This window comes from Achroia grisella, unplaced genomic scaffold, assembly GCF_030625045.1.
Source record: "Achroia grisella isolate CSIRO2021 unplaced genomic scaffold, CSIRO_AGI_Agris_v1 utg821, whole genome shotgun sequence".
NCBI lineage: Eukaryota > Metazoa > Arthropoda > Insecta > Lepidoptera > Pyralidae > Achroia > Achroia grisella.
The window spans coordinates 3,211,927-3,235,735 of NW_026713035.1; the positions used below are offsets into that span (position 1 = coordinate 3,211,927).

The 23,809-nt window shown below is 32.2% G+C and overlaps 1 protein-coding gene across 1 annotated transcript in view; it reads left to right on the forward strand.

Moving 5' to 3' along the window:
• Positions 1-14,675, forward strand: part of LOC131851996 (uncharacterized) — a 46,748-nt gene extending 32,073 nt beyond the window's left edge. Inside the window, exons 3-6 of the mRNA XM_059202559.1 lie at positions 2,604-2,718; positions 6,782-6,980; positions 8,825-8,990; positions 14,398-14,675. Coding sequence (XP_059058542.1) covers positions 2,604-2,718; positions 6,782-6,980; positions 8,825-8,990; positions 14,398-14,514 — 597 coding nt within the window. The 3' untranslated portion in view covers positions 14,515-14,675. The remainder of the gene's footprint in view (positions 1-2,603; positions 2,719-6,781; positions 6,981-8,824; positions 8,991-14,397) is intronic.
• Positions 14,676-23,809: the final 9,134 nt, after the last annotated feature.

Here is a 23,809-nt window from a genome sequence, read left to right on the forward strand (position 1 = left end):
CATGCTTAACTTGGTGGCCTCTGGTGATCTAGCGGTTTGCACCGCTTTAGTTGCGATTGTCACTGGTTCGGTTCCTCGCACGGTGCAAAAATTTGTATTCATGAGTATGATTGTTTGTATCGGTCTGGGTGTTTTCTACGTATATTTGTACGTATTTACAAAAAATATATACAATTATATCAGTTGTCTACCTATTACACAAGCTCTACTACTACGACTAGATGGCGATGTGTTAATTGTCCAAAAAAAAATGCCAACCAAGAATGCCAACTAAAGAAACACTTGTATATAATATATTTTTATAACAAGCTCCGTTAGTACGAACCAATGAATAAATCTCAGTGCCGACGGGTCTGAGCAATGCAATAGACTGGAATAGTCGTATTTGCTAGCCTGTCGACTTATTTCACGATTTCGATTTGTGCACTGGAAACTTTTAAATTGATCGTAAACACCATCTGCGTAGTTTGTAATTCTCAAAAGGCATGAATCTTAAATAGATTGTAAATATAAAATAGCGACCATAACTTAATGATTTTTTTTTCTATAACCGACAGCTGTTGTTAGGAAATACACATCTATACCAATAAATAAAATGCAAGTGTCTGTTTGTAATTTTAAATTAACAACTTACCACTAAATACATATGTAAGTATGTATATATTTATTATATCAATAGAAAAAATCTGTCTCTTTATTCTTTCTAATCTCTGAAACGGTTGGACCGATTTTGACGGAACTTTCAGTCGCAGATAGCGAATGGTATCTGAGGAGTAACTTAGGTCACTATTATTTTAGAATTTTTTTTAATAAAAAAAATCCAGTTGGACGTAGTCGAAGATGACAGATATTATATAATAAAAATGGAACTGATCGCTGACTTTATATGAAAGATACTATATGATAAGATACGAGAAAAACTATTATTGGAGAACTTTATCAACAATGTACAACCCAAAACAAGAGTTATTAGAACTTAAGTCTCCTCGTCTGTACGTTCGTTCTTATAAATGTTTGTGTGCGTTAATCTTAGAAACGCCTTGACGAAGTTAGGTGCAGCTTTTCGCTAATGTATTGTAGTAGACTACATTTAGAATTTTGTATTTATTTTATTACAATCTTTATAAAAAGAATACACAGAGGGCCGCGGGCTTAGCTAGTATTAACATATAAGTAGAGAAAAGCTTACTATATGACTTTTTCCAGCACACATTAATAACAAAAAACTAGAACACACTGCTTTCGTAAACAAAAAAATAACCTAGTATTCGAGTTACTTTGTAGCAAAAAGGACATTTTTATATATGTGATTATATGACTAAGACCTAAAGATTTATGGAACAAATAAACAGAAAATGTTATATTCATATATTATAACTAGCTGTTACCTGCGACGTTGTCCGTGTGGAATTAAAATAAATGAAATTACTTAAATAAAAATAGCTTAAGTTACTACTTATAACATTCTATCTGCGAGTGAAATTTCCGTTAAAATCAGTCCAGCTGTTTCAGATATTACAAGAACAATCAGACAGATAGACAATAAAAATTTAGTAACATTTTTTATGTAAGTACCGTATATTGTATTGTATTTTATTTATATTTAGTGATAAACTGTTAATTTGAAATTATAAACAACTACTTTAATTATATTTATTTGTATAGATTACGTGTCATATTATCAGTATTTTGATTGTTAAAAATTAACTGCACGGCTATGACGTCGATTTTTAAGAACCTAAATGTTGTTTACATTTTTTATGGGTTAGACATAAAAACGATAATTCCTGATGTTTCGCTGCTATAAATGTCCTGGTTGACTAGAGATAACCGTGGATGTAAGCAATATTAGAAGCAGGGAAATCTGTCTACTCGTTCTTTCTTAGTCTTTTCGTCTTTTGTCTTTTCTTCGACCGCTGCTACTATGAAACGCTTATGGTCACGAAAAAACATACTTGCTTGGATACGCATAAAACTAAATCTCGAATCATATTATGTTGATAAAATTCGTTATAAACAAACATGACGATTACTGGGTACTCGACGCCGGATATCGACTCATTATCATGTTTTCCCATCTCGTATGCTGGTAAAAATAGTTGGTGTAAAAATATATGTGAGTATGTGAACTGTGATGGAAAATGAAAAATAAATACTATCAAAGGACGTATAATATAAATTTCACAGTGTATTTATTCGGAAATTAACGTATCTAGTGCTTTTTATGGATGCTAATGGAATGATACTTGCGTTACCGTTTCACACTAGCCGGTCACCGGGGATGTAATAGGGTGACTATAATTTCAGGTAGCCTATTGTAACGAATCGATGGATAGTATGAGTGTCTAAATCATGAAGAGCTGTAGAGACTAGAGTTTAGTGAGCTCCCGGTAGCTTCAATGTATATATATAGAATTCGTCAATTTTCTAATTATTAGATCATAATTTTTTTTTGGATCGGTAAAAAATTTATATGGTAGAAAAACGTTTGCCGAGTCAGCTCGTTTTTATATATTTTTTAGTTCTTTCTTACAATGAAATGGCGTTTGATATTGTGTAAAAATTACATATTTCGTACTAAAGTATTCCTCTTATCTCGCCAGATCGTATGCGGTATCGGTGGATTGGTGGTGGGAGCGGTCGGCTGGTTAGAAGAGAGACAGAAGCCAGAGTTAGGGCTGGGAGTACCAGCCGGGGCTGTCACTGTGATTGCTGCAGGTGAGGACATCTTAACATATCTACATTTGTGATGAGATTCAGAATATTTGAGGTCAGTATTTCGTAATAAAAGACTGTTATCTATATACTAATATTATAAGGCTAAGGCGAGTTTGTTTTTTTGAATGCGCTAATTTCAGGACCTACAGGTTTGAATTGAAAAAATATTTTTTGTGGATAGCCCACCATGCACGATAGATTACTCGCCATATCGAGGTAGGCTTTAAGCTATATAATATTACGCTACGACTAATAGAAGCGAAGCATCATTGAAAAATGTTGCAATAACGGGGAAAACGATAATGCAACGATAACTACGCGAACGAAGTCGCGGGCACAGCTAGTCTCACATAATTCAATAATAGTGTTACGTGGAATGTATTCCGTGAACAATATATTGAGGATGAAGTCGAGTCAGTCTGTTTATCGTGACGAATGCACTCGGATTTTATCACGATTATTTCCAGGGTGGACAGGGTGTAAGGGAAAGGGTAAATATAAATACGGTTTATTCCGAGGAATATGTCACACCTATGGATAGAGCAATACAGAATGTAAACACTATAAAGGACGACACTAATTTCTAACTTCTTTCTTTAATTTTCATCGATTCTTTCGTTATTGGTTTACCTAAAAACCATTTGCACTTTATACTTCACAATTTACAACACTTCTAGATTCTACAATGTATATGCCCTAAATTTTACCACCGTTATAATATAATAGATTCCACCGACTGATATCAAGCAATACGTCATTGTTATTCGTAGATATGGAAACGAATTTTGTACCTATATAAAAGTCCACTTTATTTTTAATAGTTTCGAATTGAAAGGCGGGTATATTAATCATTTTGAAAAATGAAACTGTCGCGTGTGTGCTGTTTAGTGGTCTGAATTTACACCATACTCAATATTGCAAAACATCTAAAAATATATAATAAATAACAACTAAAAAATAAACACAATTGATAAATTAGACGGCCTTAGTGGCTTAGCGGTAGAGCACAACACTGGACATCCGATGGTCGCGGGTTCGATTGCTCGCAGAGTTGAAACATTTGTATTCATGAGTATGATTTATTGGTCTGGGTGCTTCCTACATATATTGTGGACGTATGTACAAAAAAGTGTTTACGTCAGTTGTCTAGTACCTATAACAGAATTTCCGCTTACTTGGGACTAGATGGCATTGTGTGAATTATCCTGGGGTTATTATTATTATTATTTTTTACCTGTTAATAATAAGCTGTTTGTTAGTTTATAGCATTTCATCATTATCACACCTCCTTCCAGACACTAGTCCGGAAGGAGGCATGATAAGGGGTATGAGAAACTATTCTAAGATAAAAGATATTAAATTAGTAAGCTTATTTCAGCTCTCGTAATACTATCTATCTTTATGTCAAATGTCATTAATATCCACACAGCCATTTTATAATAAAAGTTACAGACAGATTAACACATTTTAACATGTTTAGTATGGGAGTATAGACAGCATCTCTAAAAGGAAAAAAAATCACAATTCAACAAAACGGTGTCAATGTAAGAATACGTTGTACTATCATTTCTTTTCATCTCCAAAATGTCGACTAAAGGAAAAAAATCAAATACATCGGCACAACTGACGGAGAGTTCGAGTTAGAAAGTTCTATACAAAATTTATGATGAAAATACGATTTGTAGAATAAAACTTTCCAAAGATTTCCCAAATTTCAGCCTTGGACGAAACCGGAATGTTTTGTTGTTGTACTGGTGATTGTTGTAACAAGAAATAAATGCAATGTTAAAAAAATATCCACTGGTACTATAAACATAAATAAATAATCAATAATTATAGAAAGCCAGCCATAGCAAATATTCTTTTATATTACGTCACGTCCAGAAATAAGACTAATATTATTTTGTTTATGATAGCGGAAATGAACGAAATAATAATCCATTAAATAAAAAAAATTGCTCTATTTAGAAAAAACTATAATTATCTTGCTAATATTATAAAAAAGAAAGTTTGTGAGTCTGGATGGATGTTTGTTACTCTTTCACGTAAAAACAACTGAATCGATTTTGATACATCAGAATTACACATAGGCTGTAGTTTAAAAGATATTATTTTATATGTAAATTAGCCGAAATATAATGATAAATGTCAAGTACTTAGAAATAAACAAGAGCTAAAAACAACATTATTGAACTGTTACTATATGTATAGCAAGCGGGTTTACTTTGATCAACACGTCGTTATCTATTCCAAAGAGATCGTCTAGATACGGGCATGGAGCGAGATCATTGTCGTTCGTATTACGCTGTTGACCTGAATGCAAAAATCGCTTTGCATTGTACTCTCATACGTTTAGACTGGAAAATATTTGATGTAGAAAGGTTTGGAAGATAAAGAATATAAAATATAAATGTTACAGTAGCTATGACATCAAAATTGTCCTCTCTACCATAAACTGCGCATCTGTGATACGAGCTGATGTATTAAATTAATAGTTTAATATATTGTACCAATTTACATATCTCGAACATTCTCTATGTTAACAAATCATTTAATATATTAATAAAAAACAACACTACACTTATAAAAATAAGAAATAACAAATAAAATAGAATCTAAAACAATCCTCACGACGTAAAGTTTAAAAATATATGTATAAAATTGGACTGTAATTTTTACTTTGTACTGTACCAATCTCCGAGTCGTTTTTCAATGATTGTGGATTATAATAGTTCTATTTAACTCTCGTACGGATCAATGCAATAGAATAAAAGAACCACTGAACGGATTTTTATATAAGTTTACAGTGATATGACTTATACATCAGAATAACACATAGACTATAAATTTCATACGGGTGAAACCGCGGGTACAGCTTGTATAAAACATGTTTCGTATTTAATAACCTGATGTCTTAAACTAAGACACCTACATTATAAATTAAGTAGAATTAAACAAATATATCTACTAAGAGTTACAATTGAATTGCTGGAATTAGCAAAATCCTTATCCTTTGGTTGCGACCTCGTTTAGAATGCCTGGCTCGGTTTTATAATAGCTATCGCTTAGCCGTTTTAATCTTAATTTGAAATTCGATGCACAAAGGAATAAAGGGGATAAGGGACCAGTCACAATGTCAGCGAGAAAGCATCTCTCATCTTGTCATCAAATATTTTAACAGGTACAGTAGTTTGTCTCAGCTTCGGACCGTTACTTGAGTTTTGTATAAATTAACATAATATATAGTCTTTCTTGAATAATGTACTTTTTAAAGAATGGGGAGAGGTGATTATTAGTAATCAGAAATAATGCTAGTGTTAATGTAGCCAACGTGCCTCGCCACTGCAAAACGCATCTGTAAAAGAAAAAATTAAAAATATTAATAATAATACACGTGTAATATTATATATATTAATAAATTTCTTACTTGTTACCATATATTTATTATAATATGTCTTTGTATGGTGTATTAATTAGATTTTGTATGTATGATACCCTGTATACAAAGTAATTAATAATGCATCCACTATCCACACTCTATTTACATACAGACGATACGGATAGCTTAAATTCAACCATTTGAAACTCATCCTTACTGATATCATAGATAAGATAACAATACATACTGTGATATATAGACTTTTTCGTTAGCGAGTACCTCTAGTATAGGCCCTTGTACCATTCCATATTCATTCATAAAAAAAAATATAAAAAATAGTGAGAAAAATTTTAAATTGATAATGCTGTCGTTCTGCAGATTATTTTCCTCATAAACAAAATATAATCTTTATAATATTGGTATAGATTCCTAATAGACCTATATTATATAGCTAGCAGGATGTCCCGTATAGTATAAAATAACTATAGAATTTATATATAACAAGTGGAACATTTCTGTATTAAATCTAAATTATGAGTCCTTCTCACAAAGTAGATAACCCGTATTTCTCAAGACAGAGAGATTGGAATCATTTGAAATACATTCACGATTGCGCGCCTTTGGGATTATTGGTGCAGACTAGATAAGTTAGTCAGCCATGTTATTTTATTCTGAATGTTACAGCGACATCTGTGTACTACAGCCGAGGGTTCGGCGGTTGGGTCTCGGCTAGATCGAGATCGTCGAGGGCCTGGGGCGCCCCTTGGAGAGTACTTGGACCGTCCCCATGCGCGGCCGTCCCACTTACCCTGCTATGGACAGCTGCGTTGGCGGCGCATATAGCTATGTTAGCGTTTTGTATTAGGTCTTTAATGAATATTGGGTAAGTACTTGTAAAAAAGCAATGATAATTATAATAATAATAATATCCTCTGTCTATCTCAAGCTAAGTAGAGTTTGTGTTATGGGTACTAAACAGCTGATATAAATACTTAGATACAATTTTTATTTGAAAATATGGTACATACATAATATACATAGAAAACACGATGACCATGGATGGTTGTACCATGCGAGTATTCGAACCCGCGACTATAGGAAGTACAGAGGTGTGCTATATCGTTAGACCACCAAGGGCGTCAGTTAATTCAAATATTATTTTTAACTAGCTCAGCCCACGACTAAGCGTATAACTTTTTCATTTGTGTCATTGGAATAATACAAACACACAATTAAAAGTGAAAATTACCGCTGTAGATTAATGAAAAAAGCACCAAATTGATTTAAACCGTCTTTGAGATTAGAACAAACAGATAAAAATATGAAAATCTATATTTCAATACTATTAGGTTAATAAATTCCCGGCATAATAGTTTTCTCATATACTTCCTACCTACAGCGATCGGCTACATTTTTATTAAATATAGATTAAAAAGTGTCTACATTGACGTTTTTAATCTTATAAAGTGGAAAGAAAAGTCAAGTAAGACAGATTCCATTAGGGTGGTGCTGACCATGTACCAATAAAGTGTATAAATATATATAACAGTTACTAATATTATAAAGACGAAGTATGTCTATGTGTTCATATGTTACCTTTACACAACTGAACGGTTGCACAAATATTAATATAATTTGACATGATATGATCTGCTTCTTCCTTATCCCATTTATTTTGGGGTTGGCGTAATATGTTTTTCTCTTCGATTCACGAAATGTATATGTATATATACATTTCGTGAATCAATATACATTAATTCTCAGGAAAAGACGGAGTCGCGAGTAATAGCTAGTCTATACAAATAAATATAACTGCTCTTTAGTTTCTAATTTCATTTTATTAACAGTTTTTTTACTAAATGCATGTGAAAGTACCTATATACAAGACTTACATCAAAAAATTAATTAAAGAAATGGTCTGTCTGTCTGTCTTTTTCTGTGTACTTGGTAATCTCTGACGGTTTGACCGATTTTGACGGGCCTTTCACTAGCAGATAATTAATGTTATAAGAAGCAACTTAGAGTACTTTATTTTAGTCGTCGTCCACTTAACGTTTATAAAACAAATATTACGTGGACGTAGTGTGTCTGTCTAACCATTAATTTATATGTTTTATATCTTTCCACAACTAAACGGATTTAAAATAAAGAAGATATATTGTATCACTAGCTGTGCTCGCCTTTTCAACCGCGTTATATTTCAATCTATACATATAAATAAAATTAGAGTGTCTGTTGTAATATTGAAATAACCGTTTTTTATTACATGTATATGAATATAAATACGGTGCATACATCAAAATAACTTTTTTTACAATTTTTGTCTGTCTGTCTGTTTGTTCCGGCTAATCTCTGAAATGGCTGGACCGATTTTGACGGGACTTTTTTGGCAGATAGCTGATGTAATAAGGAGTAACTTAGGCTATTTTTATTTTAAAAGTATTTTATTTTAGAAAAATAAAGTTATATCCACGCGGACGAAGGCGCAGGAACAGCTAGTATAAAATATAGTCAGTGTGTTATTTTGATGCATAAGCTATATTACTGTAAAGTTTCATCAAAATCCGTTCAGTAGTTTTTGCGTGAAAGTGTAACAAACATCAATACTCAAAAACTTTCGCGTTTACAATATTATAAAGATAAGAAAGTACGTAATTTTTTCTGTACTAAAAAATAGACAAAGTCGCAGTTTACAATTAGTATATTAGTAAACCCTGTTTCTGTCAGGTGTGGGAGTACGACCTGCGTCGGGGTAGCGGGCGCCCAGCTCTCAGTGTCTGTGACAACTTTAGCCGCGGCCTTATTTATGCTACAATTAGATTTGCGATACGACGCATCCCTGTCACCGCCGCCGAGACAGTCCGACGCACAGATATGTACAGCAGTGTCTATGGTACGTATGTATTAAATCTCAGGACAATTCACACAGCGCTGTGTGAATTATCCTGATATCTTCTTCAAGTCTATGGAAAATAGATATCTTCTGGGTATGCACGCTACATCCTATGTCTGCTATCATTTCCCATCAGATGAGGTAAGACCAAGCGCAAACACTTTAATAATAAAAAAAATGTAGACCCAAGTTAAGCTAGCTAAAGCTTATGTTATGTGTACTAGACAATCGATATGAATACATAGATATCTATTTTTTTTTGTAAATACACACATAATAAACACAAAACCGATACAAACAATCAAACGCACGAATACAAATTTTTGTACCGTTCGAGGAATCGAAACTGCGACCATCGGAATTAATGCGGTGTGCTAAATCGCTAGACCATAGGTTTTTCTCTTTCATTCATCCTTGTTCGCAGTTATTTCGTTATTTATTCCCTTTCTTACAATATCATATTTCACACAGTAACATCTCTTTTTGGGCTTTCTCTGCCCTTATAACCAACCACATTCATATGTAACACCTTAATTAAAATATTATCTTCATTTCGAAGCATTACATGCCCATACTACGATACACGATTACTCTTCAACTTCTTCGACACAGGCGAGACTTTCATACTTCCTCTCTCGTATGTATTGCAATCTAAATATATATAACTTAAAGGTGACTGACTGACATAGTGATCTATCAACGCACAGCCCAAACCATTAGACGGATCGGGCTGAAATTTGGTATGCAGGTAGATGTTATGACGTAGGCATCCGCTAAGAAAGGATTTTGATTAATTCTACCCCCAAGGGGACAAAATAGGGGATGAAAGTTTGTATGAAACTTTGTCAATTTTAAACCCATCGGGTGAGACTTTACATGCATAAAGCTACTGTGACGTAAGCATCCCCTAAGAAAGGATTTTGATAAATTCCACCCCTAAGGGGATAAATTAACGCGAGCGAAGCCGCGGGCAAAAGCTAGTAGATTATATAATTACTAATTCAAGAAAGGAACTATCCATAAACTATGTCACAGTTTCTATAAACTCCCCCCCCCCCCCCCCCCCCCCCCCAATCTATTTTTGATACTCAAACACAAATTCAAATCAAAAATCATTTATTCATGTTTCACATTTGCGCTGTTTATGAACGTCTAGTTGTTTGTGTTAATATTTTTTCTGGATGTCTTTTCTATGTACACTAAGTATGTAATTACAAAAAAAGCATCTAAGTGGACAAGATAACGCTGTGTGAATTTAACATTTTAAAGAAAATAAAAATTCTAAATATAACTTTATTCCTGTATGTCTATTTCAGACTCTTATGATATGTCAAATCTACCGTCAGTTCATACCTAGTGCTTTTGAGCTGGGAAAAACTGCGATGGTCCAGTGTAGTAATTATTATTATTAAAAAGTCGTCTATGTACCTCAGTCCCGCCTATTTCAGCCACCAAGCCGCGTGTTTTATCAGATAGGTTTTTGTTGAAGGGTTAGAGATAGGGAAGTGAAATTATAGGATAAGAGGTAAGACATCTTAGTCCTACGAAATGGTAGCACGTACGCTGTCCGTAGTTTTATTTATGTATATAGGCGACGGTTATCACTTACCATCAGATGGGCAGTCAGCTTGCTTAGCATTCCGAGCACATAAAAAAATCAACGAATATTTTATATCCAAGACCAATTTACTTACCAATTTTCCAGTCGCCCGCCTTGACATATAGGGTACGTGATTCCCCTTTTTATATCGAAGTCGTGTCACATTTCTTTCAGCCGATAGTATCTGAAACAAAACAATATTCACTTCACACGTCGACGTGACCAGAATAGTTTGGGTATTCGTACTTTTTGGACTTTTGATGAGTCTTTCTATATTATAATAGTCTGAATAACACTACTCAACTATTGCAAGTTATTTAATTCTTGCTCCCAAAACAACTTACATATTTTTCTTGGTGCTTAATTCCTTACTAATCCCTACTAATATTAAAAATACAAAGTATTATTCTGACTGTTTGTTACATTTTCACGAGACTGAATGGAAGCTCCGTTCAGCCTCGTGAAAATGTAACAAATGGAATTTAGCATGAAAATATATTGTATCACGTGGATGATCCAAAAACATGCAGATGAAGTTGCATCTAAAATTATTAGTATTATAAATCCAAAAGTGAGTTGGTCTCATTGGCATCTTTTGACGACTAAACGGCTAACCGAGGCTATTTCACTGCAGTTTTTAGTAAAAAATATATTTCATACAATAATGTAGACAAAATCGTAGGTAGTAACTAGTATGTAATTCAAATAACAGGGTTGTGCAGAATATCTTTATGGTTTCTGCTTTGTGTTGATCAGTCAGTTTAAAAGCCAATTAACGAAAACACAATAACGTGTTCAACCCCAAACAATAGAGGGATCGAAACGTGTCTCATAATTAGCTCCATTGTTTCTAATACAATATATTAAACAGTTATTAACTTTCATTAAATTATAAAATTTCTTTCTTCATATAGTGATTTTCTCACGGTGACATTCTCTCGGCTAACATTTTTTTCTCAGTAGCATGTCAGCATCATTTAGTTCCAAAGCAGAGCTAAGCTAAGCTAAGCAGAGCTTGTGTTATAGGTACTATAACACAAGCTCTGCTTAGACAGACATTTGATACAAATACCAAGTAGCTTGCTTTGTAGGTTTTTTTTCTTTATCTGAGAACATACGCGTCTTCAGTTAATTAAGAGCCATATTTACAACGAAAGTTTTTACATGGCAAACAGATGCATTTTCCTGTTTCAATATTGATATAAGGCAGTGAAATTACAGAGTACCTACAGAAGCATGACACCTTAGTTCTCTGGTTGATTAAATATTTAACTTACAGATTTGTAACGCCTTTATTACAAGTACTATAAATAAGTTTTTATATTCTACCTGTACTGTATTATGTTTTTATTTTTCAACCAGTGTATAAACTTTTAATAATAAAATCGCCAACATCAACCTACTTTAAAATCAGATAAATTCTACAATTAAAAGAATATACGTTTTTTTACTGCATAATAATATGCGGAGTTTTCTGGGTTACATTAAAGTATCATTCTTCTCTCTTCTCTGGAAGTAAAATTTTAAATTCCTATGGAATCATTAAGAAAACAATTCTACAGCGATGGTAAACCACTTCACAAGGGGACGGTAAATTAGATTTCTTTGTGGTCAGATCCCCCATTCGAGCGAAATGAGATTCACTTGTAAAGTGTATTGTGTCGATTTTTAAGTACTTAATCTAATTTAATCGTAATACGAATATAAATGGAAACTCAGTAGATGTGACCTTTAATCTGACACTTTGTAGCGGAATATCTATAATAATTTACGTACTGTAAAAATATATTTGTACGTATACACGTATGCATGACAATTATTGTGTTACAAAGTTCCGTGAATACAGGACTAAAATTGTATGTGGCATCCTTGCCAATTCTTCCCATGTGGAAAATTTATAATCAGCGTTACAGAACGAATTCCGAAATCAAAATTATGTTAATAATATACTACATTTTTCATACATGTCCGAAACTCATTGTTAAAGAATTTTCGAAGGATATAGTTCTGTTAATAGTACTCGAGAGCACTAACCGACTTCTTGGCCCGAATTGTTTGCAAAAACCGCATTCCGAATGTGATAGAATCATAAATATTTCTAATTCTAATTCCTTTAGTGATACTACAATATAAAGCCTAAGGGAGTATGCAATATAGGAAAACCGGTTTCTGATTAAAGTAATAAACGGCATGACATCTTCGTCCTCTGGATATACCTACAACGAACGTGATGTCCTTAGTACGCTTGCCATCAAGTAGACTGTCTACCCGTTTGCTATTCTTTTTGTATAAGGAATCGTTTAATTAAAAAGATATCAAAATTCAGAGGTTTTAATTTAGATCTCTAAATTTTGTTTAAACAACTCAGCAAACATTAAAAGTTAAAATGATGAAATATATTTTTAACAGACTCTATACCTTTTATTTTACTGGTATAAAATTGCGATACGTTAATTTAGAGACTGTATTTCATAAACATAAAACTCCATTTTCGTATCAAAGCCAAACCGCAACTGAATTTTGATTCTCATGAATAATGATATGAGCTTTGATAACAATGTTTGATATGTAACATTTTATATGTCACATATACAAAATTAACTGTATGTATTCAGATTTTATTCATGTGAACATCCGCGATGTTGTAGGGATGTAAGATATAGTACCTTCACTCGTACCTGCTCATGTATATTTCTGCATTTCTCAACAATCGGCGTGGTCGCCCAGTGGTCGAAATTCTGACCATAATTATTGGACATTTAGTACATAATATTAAAGACAAACAATATTGATCTATTATCAATTTGATCACCGAATTTAACAATAAAGATTATATACGTAGATGTGTCAAATACACAGTAGTGTGTAATGTTTTGTTTTATGTATTTATTGTACTTTTTTAAGCATAATTTAATAACATATTAACATTCTGTACTCCTTATCTATATAAACTGTAAGTTTGCGAAATCTCATCAATCATCATCAAAAAATCCGTGTAATTTTCGTAAAAACGGTACAATTAACAAAGCGCCATCTAGTCCCACGGTAAGCAGAGCTTATGTTATGGGTGACATAAAAACAACTATACTTAATACTACTATACTAAATACTTAGATATGATTATTAAAAAAAAAATGTAGACCCAAGTTAAGCTAGCTTATGTTATGTGTACTAGACAATTGATATAAATACCTATATAGATATCTATTTTTTTGTAAATACATACATAATATACATATAAAACTCCCAAACTGATACAAACAATCATACTCATGAATACAAATGTTTACACCGTGCGAAGAATCCGCGACCAGTGGAAGTAAAGCGGTGTGCTAAACCGCTAGAACATAATGTAAACGAAACTTAACTATGATTTTATTAATTGTATATATTAACGTACCAAAACGTTTTTATCTTATATTCACCGGAATACCTCTATCACAATGATATTAGCATCCCCTTTACAATGGTACATATAAAGTGTCTATGCGCGCGTCCAAACGACCCTATTTTATCTCGCTTTACTAATATCATGTAACGTGTATCCAAGTCACGTTGTCCGTACATGTAGTGAATGTAACATCCAGTATTCCATTTATATAAACACTTTTGTATTATAGAGAAATTTAATAGAATAGAAGTAATTTAACATTTTAGATCACTCGCTGACGTTAATCAGACATAAATGTTAAAGAACTAAAAATATTTTAGTTTTTGGCTGTTTAATCTTTAATGCCGAGTGACTTACGAGATTTACAGTCTACCTCTTATAAACATTTTAAGGATATTTATGATAATATTTCTCAGGTTCCACTTACGTCCGTGGCAATTACCAGCGGTAACAGTGGTGATGGTGAACCTGGCAACAGTCCTCTGAATAAGGGGAAAGAACTTCAACCCTTACCGGCTGAGCCGATCACCTGATGCAGCGAAGCGGCATGAACTGATGAAGAGTCAGCATGTAGGAGAAGAGACAGCGAAAGACGAAGTCTTGAGTCTTGAAAATTTTGAAAAACTAGTGTTTTAGTGAAAAAAGTGTGAACTTATGAAGGAAATATAGAACACGTAATTACAGATTAAACAAATATGATTTATGTGTGCCTAGTATCAACCACAATTTGCTATTTGAACGTTGATATATAAAATAACATTCCAGCCAAAATCTTAGTTTTAGAATTGTTGTTGTTATTAAACAATTAATCCTTCTATTAAAACTTGAAAAGGAATTAAGTAAAAAAGGAGATTAATAACATCACGTAATTAAAGAATTAAAAAATATATGTATATATACATGTAATGAGTATCGCAAGCCACAACATTGTAAATTGGCGTATGAAAGGATGTATAATAGTTTAAAAAAAACTGTCCTTATTATTGATCTCTATTAAAAATGTGTAGTAATATGTATACTTTATAAAATGTATATATACTTTTTTATATTCCATACATAGATATTATTTTACCATTTTCATACTGAATTGATCTACTTAAATGCCTATTTATAAATAGCAAAATAAGCCTTAGAACATAACGCTTTTCTATTGTTTTTTTTAATAGGTAGGTATGTAGAAACTCATTATAAAAATATGCCATTAATGTAATGAAATTCCCATTTCTATTTTTAAGATACACACTGTACATATAATTCTACATATTATGAATATTTTTAAATGTTAATATAAGTAAATACTTAAAATTGTAAATATCGTAACTATTAAATGTATAATTTATATTTTATTATTTATAAAATATTTAAAAAATATTTATTTTTTGTAATACTTAACTGAGATGAAATAAACGTTTTTTTCTAATGGTATACAGAAATTATTTAACGTCACTTCGAGATCATTAATCCACAGAAATGTTATAAATTTAGTCAGTTAGCTCATAGTTGAGAATTCACTAAAAATTCAATAATAATGGTGCATGGAGGCCAGTGTATGGATGTCGATCTATGGGTATAGACCAAATAACGGTCGGTTTGATCAGTAATCTAATAGAGAAGGTCGTAATGCTTTCAGTAGCGACGTTGAAGTTTCCGTACTGAATATCTGTGGTCTCACACATGGCAATGCTAGCGGAATTAAACAAAACAATATAAATCAATGAAGCATTGAAATGGACTTCCGCAAAATAACACCAAATTCAATAAAATATAAAATAATTCTATAATATGTAGTATATATACTTACACCTAATTTATGTACGTATATTTATTCGTTAAGTAAATATAGTATATTATATGTGCCTATTTTATGTATATAAGTCCTCTCTTCTAGGTTGTCAGTGAGAAATTGCTTATAGCGATATGACCGCCATGTATTATTACTTTCATTATTTACTGTTTTTCTTATTTTTTTCTGTGTACACAATAGTTTATCATTATTTTTCTTCTTATCCTGTGCCTCATTTTTGGCAATACTGGTTTTTTACGCTTCGTGCCTATAACCACATTTACAGGCAGAAACCAAATAAATGCAATGAGTGTGAGTGTGTGTGTTATTTTTATTACTTTTTTTTGAGTGTGTGAGCTAAAAGTCTACTGCCGAAAAAAAACAAAAAATATTATATAATAAATAAAAAATAATAATGGTTATTATTATTACCAATCCTCATTACTAACAACCACGCCCCCCCCCCCCTTCCGTCCCTTATAGTTGCAAATTACAAATACATATTCCTCAATGTCTGAAACAAGTGGGTCAGGTCTCATGATGCGGACTAACGACGTACTTATGTGACTGCATCGCATGTTTGCACGTCATTTGTTTCTGATGTTCTTAGTACATACATACAAATCATACGCTGTAAAACAGAATTCATTCAAATAAAAACATTTGAAAATCGACTTTAAAGTTTTAACGTTAAAGTTGGTTTCATTTATTATAAAGTGGTTGGTTACAATTATGTGTTGTCGATAAACACTATGATCACTTATTGCATATTTCTAAAAGATTTTAATTTCATGCTTTCGACTTTAATGCTCGTACCGTGTGAGGAATCGAACCCGCTACCATTGGAATAAAGCGATATGCTAAATTATTAGACTACCGAGTCACTATAAAACACAAAAGAATAATCAAATGCTAATACCTATCTAAACTTCGTTCCAGTTAGTAGTTTAAAAGGTTTTTAAATTGCATTTCATTTGAGAGAATATCCAACAATGCGGATTAAGTGTCCCGCTCAAATAATAAACGCTTTAAGAGTTGCTTGCACAATGGATCTTTTATGCAAAAAATACAAGCAAAGTAGTAGAACATGATGTTTTTAAGAAAACCGTTACTTTATACTCTAGCATAAATAAAATATAAATTATTTTTAACATCACACTGCCATCACACGATTTAAGTAACAATCTCTACATCCTGTGAAACAAAGTCACCGCCTCTGTCTGTTCGCTTATATCTTTTAAATTACACAACAGATTCTAATGCAGTTTTCAGCAATAGATAGAGTATTTCAAGATGAGGGTTTATGTGTATAATACAAGCGTGTAATGGTATAGAACCACCCGAGAAACTCAAAGATTTGTAATGCATCCATACGAAACAGGGACGAGTTGCTACTAGTAATTAAATAAAGAATCCTTCTCTTCATAAATGCTTATAGAAAGTGACTACATGTATTGACACATTTTTGGAAATTGCGTACATAATATACGTAAAAAACGCAGATGAAATATAGCAATGATAATATAGAGGTATACCAATTATACAAATTTTGTGTTGTGAAAATTAAATCATGGGTAAAGAAAGCAATGTGCCAAACTACCAAATCACCGAAATTGTTAATACACGTAATATATCTATATATATTAACAGTGAAATTACAGGATAAGAGATATAAATATTAGATCTCTGGAATGGCAACGCACGAGGGGTGGTATTACGGGTGTCACATGATAAGGTGATGTAGTAGAATAGTACTGTTTGCCATCATCGTTGTATATGAATAAAGTATTCTTTGTTTATACACTACGGTGATGGCAAACATGTATAAGCCCCGTTTGATGGTAAATGTCTACTATAGACTATGGATGCCTGAAATACTATGGTGTCACGTGCGCGTTGCCAACCCTTAAGAATATTAGTAATTGGAACGGCAAACAAAGTGACGGGTCACCTGATGGGAAGCGGTAACCGTCACCTAAATACAGAAACAGGACTATACTACTACATCAACTTATCATGTGACACCACCCCCTCATGCGTTGCCATTCCAGAGGTCTAATAGTTACTAGGTGGTTAACCAGAGTTTAAAAAAGGCCAATTTTGGCTTCTTAGTTCTGAAAGCTACCAAGTACTTCAGATTATATTATCCGACAGACGTTGTCCTTTCTTAACTATGAATATTGAATTCACATTGGTATAATTAATAAAAAAAGAATCAGTGCAACTTTCTTAATTTTTTCTTTCATAGTAACTTACTGACAATGACAAACATAACAAAAAAGAATTAGCGTAATCGGTCAAGTCGTTAAGACGGGTTGTCGCGACCAAGGGAAATGGGATTTATTTATATATATATGTAGATTACTGACTGTTACTGGCAGCTTGTCTACTATTCAAATAATAAATAAATATTTGTATTATTTTGATACCTCCTTTTTATATATATATACATACTTTTTACTTTTTTGTTAGCCCTCATGGAAATTATACATACATAAACAATTTTTAATTTTTTTTTAACAATTATTAAATAGTTGTTATATTCCAACTATATATACCAGTATGTTATCAAAAGTCCATAAGAGTTTAGGATTAGTAATCGACGCTATTGTTACAAAAAACTTGATTTATTATTAAGTAACAGTACTAAAAAATACTTAAACTATTTTCAAAACTTTTTTATCTATAAAAAGCAACATTCTCTGTCTCTCTCTCACGTTCGTCTTATATATTATTTACTTTCAAGGAAAAAAAACGAAGTGAAGCCTAAGATCAGCATTAAAAACGAAAATGTAAATTAATATATGAAAAGTTACAGTGAAAAAGTACTTGAAATAGTGTAATTAATTCTTTTATAGTGTGCCTGTACCTGTGCCCAGCAATCAAACGATAATGTGTTGTCACGACGATTATGACCTGCCTTAAAATATAAACAAACCTGTAACAATTGTGATGGATCATGTGTACAATTTCAATACAATGAAACCGAAACGGTGGTCGCTGATGGAAAAGTTTTGTGAATACAATATATAAACGAGTCAAACTCACGATAGGTTTGATTGAATTTTGCTCATACGTTCGTTATATTTTCTCAAATATACGTAGTATTTAGGATGGCGAAGGATATAAACTATTTTCTGTCCTGCTAATGAATATACGGACAGAACCAAATAAAGAATAAAAATCAATCATTCAATATTTCTCTAAGTTAGAACATACGTGGTAGACACAGACTTTAATCGTAAAAGCCCGAGTATAAGCATTTTAAAAAATATATCTACCATAAGGAATAATTTTATTAAATATTGCTATATTTTATTCAAAAATGTATATCTGCAGGTTGTAAAAAAAATTGTACCTATGGTATTATTAAAATTCCCTATATAGCTATCTATCTAACTTACCAGCTCAGCACCTACATGAATTAAGATATTTTGATTGATTATTGAATATCATATAGATAATAGATTCAATCTTTAGTATGGAAACGATATAATTATATTTTATTTAAAAAAATCGTGATCTCAACTATTAATGTACCGGTGCAAAGCCGGGGAAGATCGCTATACTGTAATACTAGTATATAATTATAAAGATACTTTCACAAGTTTATGGGTTCAGTGTGAGGATATATATCATTATGAAACTTCGTACCGGTTCATTATATGAAATTGTTCAGCATCCCCCAATTATGCATAGTTGTGTCCACAACTATACAAACAGCCATCTGTTTCGTCCGTCGCAAACCTATGAAAACCGCAAAACAATAAACGTTTCCACAACGGGCCCCAACGGTTTAACAGAAATGGGAGATGTCATAACAATACCGTAATAAATACCGCAACAAAATGGAGATACGGTAGAATTTTTTGCAGTCATCATGAAATAGTTTCAGAAACTATTAATTTAATCTTCTATTCTTTTTTATTACATAATTGAAATGGAAAACATGTTAGCTCACTTGATAATAAGTAACGGTCGCATATATATTCACGAACAGGACTAAGGACAACATCTTACCATGTGACACCCGTGATACCACTTAACGTTGCCTTTTGACATACTATGCCTTATCATGTAATGACACTACCTTACCTCACCCCTCAGCAAGTTTCAGAAATGCTAAAAAAATTGTTAGTAAAAGTTGTAAAACTGTCTGTGACAGATGTTTTCGCAGCACAAACCGCACTATCGACTAGATAGACGACTAGACCGAGCTAGCCGACGTAGATACTCGACAATGCCTCTGACTACCTCATATTGAATTCAATATGACATGAAAATACGTCAAAGATAACTTTACTTCAAGAAACTTCAAACTGATTTGATAGCTAAGTAGGTGTTTGTAATACACACCTACTTAGCTATCCATAGTAACTCCCCTACTGCTCACTGGTGACTAATATAAATTGCTCTGACGCGGTTGTTTGTTGTTCAACCACGCTGAAACATTTCAACGGATTTATATGAATTATCGCCGAGCATATGACTGGAATAATACAAGCTGACTTTACACTGTGCACACATTAGTGCGGGCGAGAAACTAAATCAAGTACCTATATAATGGTAATGCTGAACGTATAAAATATAAATACCTACATTATATTGACGTATTAATAGATTAGATAATTGTCTTATTCCTAATATTATTAACGCGACTGTTGACCCCAATTGCTAGCAATATACCATGTCAGGTTAAACGCGGTTCCACCTGGAAACTTAACGGACGAAGAGCATCAGCCTTCTCTAGTGCCCTGCCAGTTTTAGCGAAAACGGGTAAACCGAAACGAAAACGGGTAAATGACATTATCATAAAAAAAAAATATTAATGCAAAAGTGAGTCTCATTAGTATTATTTCATGCCTTAATTACCCCAAAAAAATTATCACAAAATTTAGTCTATACCTAGATTTGGGATGGAGCAGAAGATGTGCTTTTACAATACGCCATTTATTAAATTCAATTTATACTTTTTTTTCAAGTCCAAATTATAATTCTCTTATTGCGCTTAACTATATTTTATGTTATTTCTTAAATTATAGGTTAATGCAAAGATCATGTGAAATTCTAATAATCTTAAAGTTTCTTTTTAGTTTTTATACGAATATAAATATAAATATAAATTTATAGTAGTATACAAAAATGTAATGAAAGAAAAAGTTATATTAAAAAACATATTAATAAATATCAAAATACAGTAATAAAAACAAAAATGTGTCACATCCAAATATCAGTTACTAAGAGCCTTGCTACGTCAATATATATGGTTAATATATGTTTAAAATGTACTACGAGTTTTCCTCTTTCTAGTGAAATAGCGTCTTCGGTCTTTGCAGCTTTGGATCTCGAAACAGACAACTTTCGTGTTTTTGAATGTACTCGTACATTCGACCATACAAGCGCATCCAGTATTACAACTAGGAATTATTTTAGGACAAACGGAAGGTGATGCCGCACCAGGGCATGGTAGGTCGCAGTATGTCTGATTGCAGCGATCTTTGTTATCTAAAAAACAACAGAATTTATTATCAGGAAAAAAATATTAGTATTTTTTGATATATCTACATAAATTAAAAAATACTAATGTATTATCTATTTGAAGGTAACCGCAGCATTTAACTATAACCAGTACGATGGTCATTCCGTTGTTAGTTCTCGAGTTTAGTACTCCCCGTTCATTATTATTCCTAAGGCTTATATGATCGTATCTCTGTACCCCATTATCTCACTGCCATGTAACAGTAAGTAAATAAGATAACAGTCGCCTATATGTGCGAATAGTACCTCGAACATCTCATCATGCGACGCCCGTGATACCACTTATATAGTGACCAAGATGTACAGCCCCTTATCCTGTAATTTCTTTGAAACATCTCATACTACAACTGAAATACAGGTAATCTAGCTATAGTTAGCAGTCTAAGGGATGGAAATAGGTAAATATTATTCACACAGACGATTTTATGCAAATAAGCTTTGCACATAATCATTTGTTTAATAAAATATGATAAATACACTCTCATTTACTCATAAATATACTTCTCATTAAATTCTTGTCCCTCACAGGTCTAGGTAGCGAGTTTTAAAAATGGGCGAGCACAATAGATCTATGCAGATCGCAGTGTTACAGGTCTTAGCACCTGATAATAACCCAAAGCTCGTATAAAAAAAACTACAACATGTAATAGTCAAATACAGTGAGTATATCTTTTAAATTGAATTTCCAAACCACAACACAAATTAGAAAGTAATCTGCTGGTAGAAATAACTAAATTATACTAAATGATCAAATAAAATACCAATTTACCAAAGTAAATATTTACTATATCTCGAAATTTACGAAATATACAATATTGATATAAGTTTGTAGGTTAGGTTAGGTTACTAACCTTCATTTTCTACATAAGCAAATTCGTGATCCCAAATTTCTTGACCATACTCATGATCCAAATAAATAAATACCAATATGAACACAATAACAAACAATTTAGAAACCATTTGTACTTTTGTATCAAATCGTGTAGATTCTTATATATGATGCTCTCTAAACTATAATATCATAGTGTTTTCTATATAAGATATATATGTCGGGATGTCAGCCTTTCTGTCATAAGACATTTGTACTAAAAAGACTGCATCGCTACTGGATAATATCTACGATCTGGTTAATTAATACCTTAAACAAAAACTTTGTATCCCATTTTATTAAAATTGCACAGACGGGGGAGTATGAAATTTAACACACATGTAGAGAAGGCGTGTAGAATGCTTTACATTTTCTTAATTATGCATAAAAATAGATTAAAATTATAAAAAAAATCATATATTTGGCATAAACAAGCAAACATATATTATTTTAGTTTATTAGTAACAAATATATATTATTTTGTTTATTGTTATAGTCTGTGATCAAAAATTGTGAATAGATTAATATTGTTCCTATGATTTGTATATAGGCTTACTGAATGTTAAATTATTTATGGTAAAATTAACGACCACTAGGCACTATAAACTTTAATTACAAATAGATTAACATTTCCTACACCAAAAATTCTCTGATTAAAAAAAACTCAAAAAAATTCTTGATTATTTACGGTATCTATTGCTCATTCCCTTGCCTTTATCCTATTATTTGGTATCGGCGAAATATAGTATCTATTACATTCTAAAACACTATACACAATAAATTTGAATTTAAAATTAGAACTTTAAGCAAATTTAACATTTTTTTATATAACATAATTTATTTTAAGTGTGCCATATGTACATGGATAACAATTAAGTTTGTAAGGATTAAAATGGCAAAGCAAAGAGTTGCTGCCGTCCCAACTGAAAAAAATATGTGTAATTTTGAACATGTTGCTAATGAGATAAAAAGATCTCGTGAAAGAGAAGAGAGTGGATTCGAAATTGAGAATAAAAACACGATAGTATTGAGGTGTAGAAGTTAGCAGTAGAGATGAAAAAGTGAGAATGTGTTATGATTTCTTCTCAATAAGAGAAGTCTATAGTGAAAAGTAATAGCGGCTCGAAATCATTTGCTTTCTCATTCCCGAGTCTACATATAAGTTCTGAACCATAAGCAATATATTTGTTGGGAACAAGTATTTTGTATGTGATGCTAAACTAGTCAGTTGCGATATCTTTATAGTTGCCCCCAAGGCTGGCACCACTTCTCGTAACATTAGCTTTAGAGAGCCCATAAAATGGTAATAAAAACTGTAGTGGAGGCTCGCCTCAAGCGTGAAATACTTGAGACGCAAGCACCATAATTATGGTGACCAATTTCACTATTTTAAGTAGGATGACGATTTTTTTATTGATTAATGATAATAAAATTTATTGTATATGCTAAAGGGATTCTACAGAAGGATGTAAACATGAAAGTAATGTTACTTCAGTTATACCATCGTGACCAAATAAATATCAGAAATTCCTCGATGGCTTCTAAATGATACTGCACGAATGTCGACCTTTTCTGTTCACATTCCATGGCAGAAGGTAAATTCCAAATATCCATGTCGATAATAGGTATATTATATTTT